The sequence below is a fragment of the Lepisma saccharinum genome, chromosome 13 (assembly GCF_977018435.1).
Source record: "Lepisma saccharinum chromosome 13, izLepSacc3.1, whole genome shotgun sequence".
NCBI lineage: Eukaryota > Metazoa > Arthropoda > Insecta > Zygentoma > Lepismatidae > Lepisma > Lepisma saccharinum.
The window spans coordinates 83,426,525-83,442,378 of record NC_139241.1 but is presented as its reverse complement, the minus strand read 5'-3'; the positions used below and the strand labels follow the sequence as shown (position 1 = coordinate 83,442,378).

The window sequence follows — 15,854 nt, the reverse complement described above, 5'->3', positions numbered from 1 at the left end:
TCTCTTCCAACAATACCAAAATAAGGAAAGTTTGTAACAGCCCTCATTCTCTATTGTTGACAACAATTGTAAATAAGCAGGAATTTCAATTGTTTAACACTAGCAAGAGCAAACAGTTGGGAGGTGTAAGATTGGTAAAAAGAAATATATATATGTTATTCGGATGACAAAAATCTTGTAATTAACGCAACTGGAGGGAGTAGAAAAAGGTCGTAAACTTTAATTTGTTTAACGTCACTTCGGATTTTGTCAGTTATTTGCAAGAAATTGATCCAACTGTTTCGGTAACGTGGGGACATGTAGTTATTGCGTGAATATGGAGTATATGTTGAAAATGTTCTGAAATATGGAAATAATATGTAAAAATAACTAAAATATGTAAAATATGAGCGAAAACCTAATATATGTACAAATATGGAAAATAAAAACTGAATTTTTCAAGTGTACGTGCCATGATGCACAAAGATAATACAAAATATAAGTGATTTCATCTTCATGCGTAAATATGTATTTACAAGTAAATCCGTTCCCTGCTTGTAATTTTAGTTGTTATTAATTCAGCAGTGTGTACAATTGTTTCTATTCTGTGTTCTTGGAAAACACACTAAGCTGGAAAGTATGATCGTATACATTTTGTACTCGAATTTTTGTGAATAAATATTAATATGTAGGTATATACATAAAAATAAGATAAACATATTCCTGTTTTTCAGATACAAGAAGAATCTTAAAGCTTTTTACATAGTACACCCAACATTTTGGACAAAGGTGTGTATATTAACTTCTTTTCTGTTCTTTAGTGTGTGCAGACATAAGTGTTTTACTTTTAATGCATAGCTTCTGTGTATAGTTCAGAATATAAATTGATTGTAATGAAGGATGTGCTTTTGAATTGTTGCCATCATTGCAAAGTGTTTTAAGTCCACTCTATGCACAGTAAGGGTAATCGGGTCTGGACCTACAGTGGGATCCAAACCATTATGTGCCTCCACAGGATATCGAACCCGAGATCCCTTGATTACAAGGCAACAACATTACCACTACACCATCGGGAAGCAATGCAAAGTCTGGTTTGTTCAACTTTAATTTATTTCTGTTCCATTGCATATCAGGTTGTGTATAGCCAGTAATCTTTTAAGGGAGGTCATGTGTCAGTAGAATCTTGATGCGTAGCTGTTCTTACCTGCATTTCTGTAAAAGGAGCGTTTTCGCACTCTTGGGGGGTGAAGATAGGTTTGGTTGGGGAAGTTACTGGGTGACCTTGTTCAGGCTAGCAGGTGTGGTTGCACTCATGTTATGTAGGCCCTCTTCCATCTTTTGCAAACTGAGGTGTTGGCAGATTGGGGTAAGGGGTAGATTGGGGTAAGGGGTGGATGATTACTTTCAGCAGTGGCTGAAAGGGGCATTGTGGTGGTTGGTATGGATGGAGACAGTGAAGTTCAAGTTGTGTGGAGGAGCTGTGGTTGTTGACCCTGACGTTGAGAGCTGTGGATGTTTCCCCCAGGCAAAAGCCACTACAGATGTTGCAATTGAGGATATAGATAAGGTTTGAGGTGTGGCAGGTCCCTTTGGAGTGGAGGGTAAATTTGCCAGTTGCAGTGTAAATCTGGGGCAGGCTTTTCATCTTGAATGGTTGCATTTGTGAGCAGGGGTGTATTGGTTGTCTGGTGAAGAGGTGTTGTAAACTAGGATGTTTTGGGAAGTGGGGAGGGTGTTTGGGGAGGCCGTCTGATCGGTAGGGTGTCTGACTGCCACGTGGGAAAAAAAATATTCAATTCCCAGGGTATGTGATCTAAGGTGGGAATTTGCCTCCCCGATAGCATAGTGGTAACTTTATCACCTTGTGATCAAGGGGTTCCCAGTTCGATACCCGGCAGAGACACATAGTGGTTCGGATCCCACTTTACCACTTCAAACAGTAGGTTCAGTCCCGATTGCCCTATCTGTGCATAAAGTGGACTTAAAACAACAATTCAATTCTAAGGTCTGAATTTTTCCAGCCTTGCCCCTGCATAAAGTGGCTCTGGGGTTCACCCACCCTCAAATAAAGGGGAACCTGTGCACAACCCTGGGGGGTAAAAGGTGGCTGGAGCATGTTGCTGATCACCTTACCTCGAAAATGGCCAAGATAGAGAATATGTGTGGCCCTACACCCCACATCCCCTCATGGCATGGTGCTACATGCGCAGGGGGAATGTTTGGAACATTGTTGTACTATAAGTGGTATCTGATCGTGACTTTCAGCAGGTGTACAGTAAATTGCTGATGTATGTGCTGTGAAGTATCTCTACCAACAGTAGCAGAATTCATAGCTACATGATTCAACTCCACACTAATATTTCACCTACCTTGCAGATGATGACCTGGTGGTTCACCACATTCATGGCTCCAGCTATCAAGCAGAAAGTTCACAGCCTTCCTGGCTTGGAATTCCTCTATGCAGCCATGTCGCCGGATCAACTGGAAATTCCAGCGTACATTACAGAGTACGACATGTCGGTAAGTAGAAATTACAAACTTGTGCTAGCAGCGACCGTCACTGTGTAGTTTGCATTAGTGCATTTTTAACCGGAAAGTAGGAATGTAGAATTTTCATTTTAAAAATGCATGCGTGATATTTACAATATTTTGAAAAAAACTCTCCAACAAATACATCCCATATGCTGAAGCAATCGGTAAGCATAGAAGAAACTTGCTAAATACGGTGGATCCTGGATTTTGTTTTTCAGGGAATCCAGGTGAAAAATCATAACATCCAGGAAAATTTCATAACATGAAGAATGACAATGCAAGAAAATGGAAAATGTAGGAACATAAAATTGGGGTTTTACTATATTTTTCAATTCTTAGTTCATATTTTTAATATTTTTAGCACTTAAAAATCCATACCTACTTAAAGACTGAACCAGTCAAAATATTGTGAAAAAAGAAACACAATGAGATACTGTGTTTGTTTTACATACCATTTTTTTTTCTTCAGGTAAACGGCATCCGGTACTTCCGACCAGAGTCTCCCTATTGAACGCAGGAATGGGTAACTAGGTACATTTAGAGCGCTCGCTGCGTCTTAGGAGGTCTTTGTACAGAATATCAGTAGGTATCTCCCAGATTGCATTGCAGTTCGAAGCAGGAACCTTGGCGAATGATCCCCACCCTTTCTCTAGGGAGTAGATGAATGATACGCTTAGTGTATATGTGTTCACAGTGATGTGTGTGTAGAATATGAATAATTCCAATGTTATTTTGTCGTAGTGAATCTTAATGAAATGCGATCGACAAATTTCTGCAGTTGAAAGTAAGGGTATGAAATAGAAGTGCCGTTGCGAGATGAAATTCGCTGTCAAATGTGAAATCGTGGTAATTTGTCTCGGTTTGAGTTTATTATTATCAAAAAAAGAAGCTGTTGTGTTTTTTAACAACAAGTGACCGCTCATAGAACACCATTGTTGTAATTATTTCTATGTTTAATTTTAGAAGGATGTAAGAATTTTTGCACCATGTGGTACGTAAATGTTTCTAAATAGTTGAATAAAAATTGTGTAAAGTACTAGCTATAAATTCATTAAAACTTGTATTACTTGTGCATATGTAATAAGTTTTTGATTACTGTTTGGGCCTTGCGAACCACATATCAATATGCATAACATATTAGCATGTGCCCCGATTGAAGGATTGTGAGCTTATTTATTGTAAAATACATTGTTATATATTTGCCAGGTATTGTAGTCATGGGACAATCATTCTGCACTCATGCGCAGTGATTCACAATACCTGCACGGATCATGAATTCTAATGAGTTTGGTAATATTCGTGGGGGAACTTGTTATAAGGATCGTGTTCATGTATTTTATTTATGACACCAGCTGTGGTGGGGTGGTATGCGTTTCTCATTGTAACTTGGGAGAGATTGGATCGGAAAGGAACTACGTGATGCAGTTATGTTTCAGTTTTGGTAGGATAATGTGTTCATGGACTGTTGTGGAGTGTCACTGAACATTTTGTCTTATCATGCGATCTACATTTTTTTTAGGCATTGAAAGGCCTTGTCGATAGGAAAGCAGTTAACACTTGCATTGCAATCAATAGACTCTGGTTTGAGTCTCAGTGAAGGCTCATAGTGCAGTCCTGATTATCTATCTGCACTTTAATTAATTTTTTTATTTTATTCTCAGTTCTGCTTATGACAGCTGGTGAGAGATTTTGGAACTAAGACTAGTGAGGTTGCTTGGATATATGGAAAAAGTGTGTTGATTATTGAACAAGTGTTTACTTCTGAAAGGCGATGCAAGGGGTCCCAGGTTTGAATCCTGGCCTGAACGTGGGTGTTCTTTGTAATTGTCCCTTCATCATATTATCACTCGTCCTCATCTTTGGATTAATCAAAATGGCAGAAATGTGAAGTAAAATAAACCAAATCAATCAATCAATGTTTAACACACAAGTTATCTTAAATAGTAGCAGTTGTAACATGAGGCATGAACATCATTTTACAGTCCAACAATAAAAAAATATAAATGCCTTTTGTATTTAGAAAATACTAAGAAATCAAATTTGGGTAATTTTAAAATGTTGTGTATAGGGGCTTTGCACAGAAAATTTATGTGAAGGTTGGCACGGACTACAGAAAAGCTTTTACACTTGTGGTGTGTAATATTTTTAACATTTGTTATGTCTTTGATTACTTTTAGATTTTAAAAACATATTTTCAATTTAAAAATAAGATAAAAATAAATAACCCACTTGTAAACATTCTGGGATCATTTGATTAGGTTTAACTAAATATTAAGAAACAATATGAGGCCATTTAAATAAATATCATTTTAAAGTGCCAGGCATAGAAACCACAGAAAGTTGGTGTTCGTAAATAAAATTCATTTTGAACATGCTTGTACATACGGAATAATATTAATAATTGTCATTGCTTGTAACATGTGGAAAATATTTTTTAAAGAGAATGTAAGTAAACATAGATGTACATAAAAACTTAACTGTTTTGTTATAATTTTGAAACCATTTTGTAGGTAATTGTTTATTACAGTAATTAAAAAATGAAGTTGTGGTTTGAATTTCAACACCAAATAAAAAGAATGTTAATGCATAGCTGATGAATCAAAATGGTGTCAGTCATAGAATAAACTGTGGCACAGGGTAAATATTGTGTGTTGTATGTTGTTTTCCAAAGTAATATTTGATACAACATGAGTCGTTGCTAAGAAATGCCCTTCCTCTGTAGAAATGGAATTTAAATGCAGGCTAAAATTACAGAGCAGGATTGCATTTTTGTTCAAATCATTTTCAGTATTCAATTTGTTGTGCATTAAACATTAAAAAATCTATATTAGATATTTTAACAAACAATTGAATTTTAATTCTGACCATTGTAATCTTAATAACTTAAGTACTGCACATTGTTGCCTTGTAATGAAGAGGTCCCTGGTTCAGTACCCAGTGGGCACATAGTGGTTCGGATCGTACTTTAAACTGTAGGTCCAGTTCCATTTAGCCCATCTGTGCATAAGGTGGGCTACTCAAATTTAACAGGGTGTCTACCAGTCAAGAATGTCCAGAAAAAGTCAAGAAATTATGCTTGTGGTAAGGCATTTTGCTATTTTTTTTATAGTACAGTGAACTTATACTGTTATATACCTGTACTGGGATTTGATGAAATTGAATATTTGGAAATCTAAAATTGTATTGAGTTGTGTTTAAGATTTGCTCACTTGTTTCGTAAGAATTACGTTCTTAGATGCGTCAAGTTTTGTAAATATATTATATAAAGTAATGTGGCCATTCCCCATCCAGGATGAAGTCTGAAGCACTTATTTTTACATAATTAAAGCAAGTCTAAATCTCATGTTAAAGTACAGCTTCAGTTTTCATCTTAACCGGCCTTGTGGTACGGGTTTTTCATTGAATAAAAATACCTATTCTTAATTTCCAACTACTGTATACCTAAGTAGGGGCAATTAAATAAATGTTAAGAAGAAGGGGAAAAAGTCAAGAAAAAGGAAAGGAAGATCAAGAAAACAGGGCAAGAAAAATGGAAAAAGATCAAGAAAATGAAAAAAAAGTCAAGAATTTTGGTAGACAGCCTGTTTAAGTACTGCATTTATTAGCGTACTCCGCACCCTTGAATAAGCTAAACGGCTGGATTTTGAAAGAAAAATGTCTGGGGGGGGGGAATTAATGTATGACACCACCAGGTTTATTTTTTTCTTGTAAGAATTTTTCTGCAGAGTTACAATGTGTATCATGCATCACTGTGTTTCACAACCGTTTTTCATACAATAACATGTCTCCAATGAGTGATAAAAGATTATATTCATCAAATTTTAAAATGTAAGATTTCTTTTACAACAGAATTTTCTTTCGCATTTACGTATAAAAAAGTCTGATTAGGGTTTTAGAATGTGTGGGAAATACAAATTACTTTTCTGTGCTATGGAAGTTGAATATTGGAAGAAACAAGATTTAATGAAGATGATTTTGTGAAAATTATTTTTCAATAGTCTGATGTGATCTGACATATCTAATCTCTGAAGTATTACAGTAGTACAGATGTAAAGTACTTTGTTTTAATTACAACTAAATAATCAAAATGAAAAGTAATTTTACTGCATGTGTACTCTGCACTATAAATCAAACATTTGGAAAATATTATTTACCTTACTGTTACACAGTAAAAGATGTAGCAATACTATTACTACTACTTGTCTTTAGATTTTATTACTAAAAGGTTAAGTTGGTTTCATGCATCTATTGTGTCTTGACAATTGTGCTGTATCAATTTCATGAACAGATTCCCAAGAAAAAATGGAAATTACCTTGTATAAATTTCTACGACTGGCATATTTTCCTATAAATAACCACACTAGATAACTATTTTGGAATGAAATTTATTTTCTTGCCTTCAAAACTAACAGATTAATATCTCTTCAGTAATGATCACTCATCCTCAATATTTTTTTCTATACATTTATAGATAAATACATACATATTTTTGTATTGGAGAAACCAAGAATTTGGTTTTATTTTCTCAAGTAAAGGTCAAATGAAGGATTTTGTTGTTGGAGTAATTAGTATTTTAATTTTAATGCGCTGTAGGTTTTAATTAAGAGACTAGAATCACTTTTTGTTTCATAGGGGACAGAAATAGGGTTGAGTCTGTACCAACAATGAAATTTTGGTAATTCTCGGTAACTAAGCATCCAATTTCTTGGTGAATAACAATCAAATATTTTTTTTTTAATAGATGTTTATTAGGAATTGGACAGCTTAATGCGTATTGGCCAAAATAGACATATTGGTTTACCTCCAAATTACCAATGTGTTATATTATTTTTAGAGCTGTGTAACAGAATGGTTAGCACTCTCACCTTTGGTGTCTTGAGTTCTGTCCCCGAGTGAACTCCAATATTTTGGTGTTGATCCAGCACCATAATTCTCACCAATACAAAGACTTGAAAATTGTAACAATTCAATGTAGTATTTTTTTTTCTTGTGTGTACATTAGTGTGCTGCAGGAAGAGGATTTTGCTAGAGTGCCAAATAGTTTGTACGGACGACGCTAGATAACGTACGGAATCGAGAGCTTCTTCCCTCGAGCAAAAAATGTTTGAACAGGCAAAATGAGCGGTATTCACTCGAAGCCCAGTAGTACACGTGTAACCGTAATTTGTCTCGTAGTGGGCTCTCAAATATGGATCGTGAGGTGAAAGACGCAGTGAAATTGAATCTTAAGTGAACACAGTCATCATCTCCATGTTAAAATGTAGTTTAGTCTGTCATATCAATTCAGTGTTATATGAAATTAAATACATAACTGTGGGCTGAAACAACCAGGATGGATATTTTACCTACCATTGTTGTGACATTAAAATGATATTTCATTGCATACGCTCGAGGGTGGGAGACTCAAATGAGTACAAAAGAGAGGAAGTGGTCCCACGCAGAACTCTAATGTACATATTGTATGCATTATAGAATTATTTGTCTTATAGTTTATGGTTGCAAGCATAAAAAAGTAATTTTTGTTTTAATGTGTCAGGTGAACACATTCTGCCCTTCATCAGACATTTATTTTTAGTTTGTAACTTTAATCAATCTACAAATAATTGTCTGGTGAAAAGTTACTACAAAAGTTGTGTTTATATGCTTGTAACCTTACACTACATGACAAATAATTCAGTATAGGTCAAAGCATTCATTAATACTTCATTGGAATATATAAATTAGGGATGGGACGATATGAAATTTTGGCCGATACCGATAAAGTACCGATATAAAATTTACCGATACCGATATTCTACCGATCCGATATAAAATTAGAAATGGTCCTGGAAGAACCTGAAAGGTTCATTGACCTCCTTAAAAATGTGTGTTTCAAAGTGACTGCAGTTCAAGAGAAATTGCATATTTAGACATTTATTTTTTAAAAAAGTAGGGCATGGAGATTATCCATAAAAATTACAACAAAAATGGCAGAATTTTGCACTAAACTATCAGATATTTATCGATATATCGGATCGGTAAAATAATCTGTAATTTTACCGATAAACCGATACACCGATATGCCTATATCGGCCGATACCGATAGAGTACCGATTAATCGGTCCCATCCCTAATATAAATATTTCTTGGCAATATACCAGAATAATATCTGCTTTAAAATATTCATAATTTTATGCGAGATCATCATTTAATCACCCCCAATATTATTTTAAAGTTTGTGCATTTTTGCATAATTTCCAGGATATTTCCACAACAGTGTTAACGTGGAATTTTTGAGGACCTTGCGAAATTCTGGATTTAGGAAATCATTGTCTGGTATCGGCATTAGCTCAACCCTAATTGGAATTGTACATCAGTCCATTCTTAGGTGAATAATAACACTAACAACACAAATAGTACTGACTCAACCTTAGGAAAATATTTATCAGGATCTTCAGAAGACAACTAACAATTTCCTTTTTTAAAAAAAAAAAATACTGTCCCAATCTGCCCACATTAGAATCGTTGCTTCATTCCATAATATGCTATAATGTCTTGGGTCAATTCCCTGCAGGCATGCATTTTCTGATCTCTGCATATCTTGATTTCAGAGACCTCTGTTAGCAAAATTAGAAAGTATAAGTTTGACATTTCAGCTTTATCTTGGGGAAAATATCAGTATTTATATAATTATTGTAAAAGGTATGCAAACTATAGGGAGCACTTTGTAGATACGTAAGGTTTATTTTTGTATAGAAAAAAGTAACTATTCTTGAATAATGATGTAAATTTAATTTTTGATCACTAAATATATAGATATTGATAAAAACAGGGTTAACTAAAACTATTTAAGTAGAACTCAATAGCCATGGCTATTGAAGTCTTGTACGTGCTTGTAAACTGTGGTTTTATTTTGTAATAAAGATCAAAGCACTTATTAGTATAATGTATATATTTAAAGTACTTAAAATAATATTTTTAAACTCTGTGACAGGTTTTTTGTATGTTAAACCAATGAGGTTGCTCGGATGTTATGCGGTAATTGAACGGTGTGTGTGAAGATGAGGCAGAAATTGACGCTGTAGTTGTTTATCTTGGTGCCAAAGTGTTAACAGAATAAAGTAGTGTTAGATGTGTGTGTCTTGAGATTCGTGATGTATGCTTTAGGTCATGTAGAACCCAAACTTTTTACTTTGCATTAGTTTTGGTTACTTTTCTCACAGTGGTCTGTCACAATAGTGAGATACACTTTTTCAGATTTCGGATTCATCAGTGAATGTCACAAGTTCTTTTTCTTCTTCTTCCTTGTGCAGGTATGGATAACCAAAACCCATTCTGAGACTACGATCATCCCATCAGAGATATGGTCTTCCTAAATTTATTTTTCCCTTTCAGCCTGTAATTTAATAATTTTCAAGGTAAACCGTTAGCCGAAATGAATGTAATCCTACCATAATACAGTTTCCATTATTGCTGCTTCGAATTGCAAAAACATAACCCAGAACATATTGGGTTCCAAGCCATGATGACTTTTAAAGAATTTCTACCATGTTTCCAAACTTAAATTTGGAAGAAAATCCTAAGTTTGATTCTGTAAGTGTAATTTCCCATATACGTAGGATTTCAAAATCCTTGATTAGATTAAATATAAATGGTAGAAATATTACAAAACAAATACAACATATGATATTGTGAAAATTAAAATCCTGAGGTATGCATTGGCAATAAAAAAAATATGCTCTTGGTATGTCCTGTCTTGTCCTTGTTCACACAGTGACTGTCCTAACTTTGCATTACCTTCATTATTGATTTTTCAAAAATATTAAAATTTTAAATAACTTTTCCCATTGAAACTTTTTTTTTGCATTGTTGATAGCCCTTGAACTATTTCTTGTTAATCAAATCTGCTAAAATGTTTCTAAATGTTGAGGCTTGCCAGACATTTTTTTCATTGTCGAGACTTGCTGGTCCTTCATTGTCGAGACTTGCTGGACTTTTCTTCATTGTCCAGGCTTGCCGGACTTTTCTTCATTGTCGAGACTTGCTGGACTTTTCTTCATTGTCCTGGCTTGCCAGACTTTTCTTCATTGTCGAGACTTGCTGGACTTTTCTTCATTGTCCTGGCTTGCCAGACTTTTCTTCATTGTCGAGACTTGCTGGACTTTTCTTCATTGTCGAGACTTGCTGGACTTTTCTTCATTGTCGAGACTTGCTGGTCTTTTCTTCATTGTCGAGACATGCTGGACTTTTCTTCATTGTCGAGACTTGGTGGACTTTTCTTCATTGTCCAGACTTGGTGGACTTTCCTTCATTTTCAAGACTTGGTGAACTTTTCTTCATTGTCGAGGCTTGCCAGACTTTTCTTTTCCATGCCACTGAAGTTAATCAGATTTTTTTCGTCACTGTGAATTAACGAGCTTTCCTAATCTCTGAAATGTACAGAATTTTCTCAATTTCTTGCACTATGATTACAGATAAATGTTACTTTTTCAGTTACTAGGTTATGCATAGAAAATGTTGTTTTAAATCAAGGAAAATTTTGGGTTCTGACTGGCTGTGTAGCAACAAACGTAGGGCTTTATTGAATTCTACTTTAACAATTTATAAGAGCTATAATTTTAAGCAGAGCTTTTATAATAACTGGCTTTCTGCTTTTGAAATATAAAATTGAACAAGTTTTCTTATTTGTTAGGGAAAACCAGGTTCATGACACACTTTTGCAGACGATTGTTTTGATAATTGAATTATTTTGTAGGTTTATAATGTGTATGGTTAACGCTGGTCTTTCACAATAAAGAAGCAGAAAGCATTGTTGTAGGAGCACCTCTTGTTGTGTAGAAGGGCCTTGAATTACAAAATTAAACAGCAATAAATAACAGTGTTACAGAATTACCAAGTGCTGTTAATTTTTTGTGGTCAGAAACAAGTACACTCAATTGTTGTTTTATTCAGTTGTTGGAATGCATTTATGCAGATTGTTCAGATATGTGTTGTACAGAATATCTAATAAATTCATTGTACATTTTACTTGCATTTTTTTTTGTGTGTGTGTTTGTTTGTTCTTGTAAATGTGTTTGGATTGCTACCTAGTACATGTACGAGGGTCACTATTTATATTTTGAGCCTAACAATGAAAAAACAGGAATTTGGCATTGAAAACTGCTTTATTGTTTTTCGAAGTATTCTCCTTTATGGTCAATACACTTTTGCATTCGTTCGAACCATTTGTCAAAGCAGTTTTTCCAATCTTCTTGAGACACCTCCATAATATGGTTTTTGAACGCATCAACAGCATCTTCCGCCGACGAAAATCGTTGTCCACACAATTTATTCTTGACATTCGGGAACAAGAAGAAGTCATTGGGTGCCAAATCAGGACTGTACGGCGGATGACCCATCAATTCGATTTTTTGACTGTTCATAAAGTCGGTTGTTAGACGAGATGTGTGACAGCTGGCATTGTCTTGATGAAGAATGATCCGACGGCGTTTGTTTGTTTTCCGTATTTGACCGAAGACCTCTGGCAAACAAATTGTTGTGTACCATTCAGAGTTGACCGTTCTACGTTCCTCTAAAGGCACAGTTGCCACATGACCAGTTTTCCCGAAAAAACAGGCTACCATTTGTTTCGATGTGCTTCGAGCGCGAACAACTTTTGTTGGATTGGGTTCATCTTGAAACACCCATACAGTCGACTGCTGTTTACGTTCCGGCTCATATGCATATATCCATGATTCGTCACCTGTTACAATCTTATATACGTCTTTTGAAGCACCACGATTGTATTTATTGAGCATTTGTTTGCACCAATTGACGCGAGCGTCTTTTTGAGTTTTTGTCAAATTGTGTGGGATCCAACGAGAACATACCTTTCTCACAGCTAAATGATCATGTAATATTTTATATATGCTGGTGGAACTAATGCCTATGGTTGCCTCAATCTCGCAGTATTTCACATGACGATCTTGCAGTATTAGGTTTTGCACAGCATCAATGTTTTCTTGAACAACAACTGATTTTGGACGACCTTCGCGAATCTCGTCGGTTAGCGAATGGCGGCCACGATTAAATTCGTTATACCAGCGTTTCACAGTGGCAAAGGATGGGGCTTCATCGCCAAATGTGGAAGTAAGTTGATCGATGCACTCTTGTCTTGATAATCCACGTCGAAAATCGTAAAAAAATCATCGCACGAAAATGTTCACAAGTTAATTCCATTTTATTGTTGTCGCGCAATCTCCAAGGCAACATAAACAACACAAATGAAGCTATTGACAAAACATTTGAAGTACGTTATGGTCAATAATGCCAGACGATTCCGTGCAAACGTCAAATCGCGCCTAACTTCAATCAGTGTTGCCAAGGCTCAAAATATAAATAGTGGCCCTCGTATCTCAAAACTTGTGTGGCTCATTCTCCATATAGCCTTGATCTTGCTCTGTGAGACTTTTGCTTGAAATTGGAACTAAGAGCTGTCAACTCCTGTAGACCTGTCATGAAGGTGAAGCGGTTCTGAAGGTTGTGCCAGTATGTATTCCAAGATTTGCAGACCTGGCGGGTCAAGTGGAGACCATGTCCACCTGAACCCTGCCTAATGTCTTTGGTGAGTAATAAATTCATTTTTAGTGTTTATTGACTGGCCCTCGTAGATATAAAATAAAAATATTCTTTATTGCAATTAATAAGTTATGACTAATAGTATCTGCAGGTTCATTTTGAGTATATGTTTAGTGTTATGATGCAATGTTTAATATTAATTGACTTCATTATAAAATAACTCTTTACTGTAGCATTCTATTATACAGTGTGACTCAACATCAGGTTACACAGGAAGTTTCACATTAATTGTGCAGTTTCCTGGCTTATGGTTCAGTTACCATGGTTCCATTAAGTGGCCACCGCAGTCTCCAGACCTGACACCAATGGATTTTTTTCCCCTTTGAGGTCATTTAAAGGTGCTGGTCTACTCAGTTAAGATTCAGATCATCTGAAGGAACGCATTGTGCAGATATTATTATGATGGATGTTCAGCGAAAGGTTCTGGAGAACTGGAAACATCGTGTGCATAAATGCATTGATGTTCAAGTTGCACGCATTGAGGATATACTATAAATCCCTATGTAGGCTGACTTTTGACTCACCCTGTATTATATTTCAAACACATGTGTCATTATTACAATATTTTGTTAACATTATGCTATAATAATTGTACTCAATATACTCCACTGATTCATTATAAATTGTAAATTACTCAACAGTATATTTAAATAATTTCAAATATGCATTTGGAATGTTCATATCAGAAGAGTTTTGTCTTAATATACGTTCAACACAGAGCTTTGTAGAAGCACACGTACTTGAGACAAGATTGTAATCATTTTGCTATGAATTTATATTGCAGGAGTGGTTAGTACAGCATGCTACGATGCCAGAGGTCCTGAGATCAAGTTTTGGCCTGGACATTCTTTGCGAGTGTCCCTTCATTATATCATTCATTCTGATTGTCACGATTGGGCCAGCCTCTGCAGTGGGGAGTGGTTAGCATAGCATTCTACAATGGCAGGGGTGTTCTTTGCGAGTGTCCCTTCATTAATTTCACCATATCATCACTCATCCTCATCTTCACCATTACCGAAAAGTCAATCAAACAAGCCAATGAAAATATAACTTGTGTGGTGATCCCTGATCGACAAGAAGTCACTCTGTTGGAAATTATGAAAGGGGAGAATTTATTCAGGTAAAAAAAAATGTTTGGATCAGCAGTGTGTTTTGCAGGACACTGTTGAAAAATAAAAGAGGACACATTTCACTTATTGCAGTTACATCGTGGACCACAGGAGTGTCCCACAAAAAACATATCGAAACCTTGTGTATATGACACGGACTTTTATGAGAGGGGTGCCATGACAATAAGACAAGCGAGGAGTGTGCTAAAAACAGGTCAGTCTTTATCTTTTCTTCTATGATGCTAACGAACCACAACTTGTTTTTCGACGTTGCTGGTCTTTGTCGTCTGATTAATTTTGAAGGACCGCCTTCAGTAACACAGGTTGCAGTATCTAGGATGAAGATGGTAATATGTTATTACTAGGGCTTGGAAGTTGAAGACCTATGAATTGCCAAAAAAGACCTAAAAATATCAAAAAAAGGACATGAAAACTGAAAAAAGGATGTATAAATGTGATCCTAATTAATTAATAACTTCAGTTTTAATTACTTATTTAATGCATAAAAAAATACAAAATTCTGGTGGTATGGAACACACAGTGCGAAAAAACTATATGAATAAAATGAATCTTCTTTCAGTCAAAAATGTTTTTCTCTCGTTTTAGGGATGGTTCAAATATATTTATTTATTTCTTTACTACGGAAAGGATGTTTAGGAGGTGATGGATGAACTGATGATGATTCGAATTGAGAATGGGTAGTAAAAACATAGTGGAAAGAAGGTGAAGTTGCAAAATAATGCTGTTGAGACCTAAAAAAAGGACAAATAAAACCCACGTTTTTCTGGCCTACAATGACCCAAAATCAACATTATATTATGTTGGGCCTCGTCTTCGGACACTAGGGGAAAAAAAAGGATTTTTCCTCAACTTCCGGGCCCTAGTAATTACTGTACTCATAGTCAGAGGTGGTCCTTTTTGTGCAACCACTTGCCCTCACAAGTCTTCGGAGGGTGAGGTCTGCCCTCATGAGGGTCACCTCTACTCGTAGTACTCCTAAATCACCAAAGATCAGTGCATAAAAATTTTATGTGAATGTTTAGTATTAGAGTCAAGCTACGCTAACTCCCAGTGTGTGAACTGCCTCTGTTGCCACGTTTACCCACAAAGAAACTTGCAGTCAGCCAATTGGGCCTACCGCTGGCCCCCCCTGTTTGGGCAGCAAGTGGCAACCTTAGAATCCCTCCTCCCTGAAGCAGCCAGCAGGGAAACAGGATTTGTCAACATAACCATTCTGCGCTATGAATGGGGGCTTGGGACTTAGCCTGACTCAGGTGCAGAACCATTGCCTTGAAGTTCTGGGTTGTATAATTTTCTTCATCTTTCCCCGCAGCTTGAAGAAAAATCAACCCTGTTTGTACTATGAATTTGAACTGATTTTGTTAATAATAGGCAATGTTTCACAAACTTCTCATCTGTAATGCACCACCCTGTATATGAATAGTGAAAAATTATATGCAGTGCAACCTCGTTAATCCAGACCCAAATAAGCTGGACTCTGCTGAATCCGGATAGGCAAAAGGAAAAAAAAAAGCAGAATGCAATGAGTTGCTAAACGAATGTGTAAAACTATTTCTTGGCGTTGAGTATTATCAAAAACAATAGAGCAACGTCGAGCGGTTCAGCAGAGACAGACTT

The 15,854-nt window shown here is 35.9% G+C and overlaps 1 protein-coding gene across 2 annotated transcripts in view; it reads left to right on the top strand.

Moving 5' to 3' along the window:
- Gdap2 (ganglioside induced differentiation associated protein 2) overlaps positions 1-11,515 on the top strand; it is a 98,926-nt gene extending 87,411 nt beyond the window's left edge. For both annotated transcript variants that reach the window (XM_083134565.1, XM_083134564.1), the window contains exons 10-12: positions 714-768; positions 2,356-2,499; positions 2,981-11,515. In XM_083134565.1, coding sequence (XP_082990691.1) covers positions 714-768; positions 2,356-2,499; positions 2,981-3,022 — 241 coding nt within the window. In that variant the 3' untranslated portion in view covers positions 3,023-11,515. The remainder of the gene's footprint in view (positions 1-713; positions 769-2,355; positions 2,500-2,980) is intronic.
- The last annotated feature ends 4,339 nt before the right edge of the window (positions 11,516-15,854 follow it).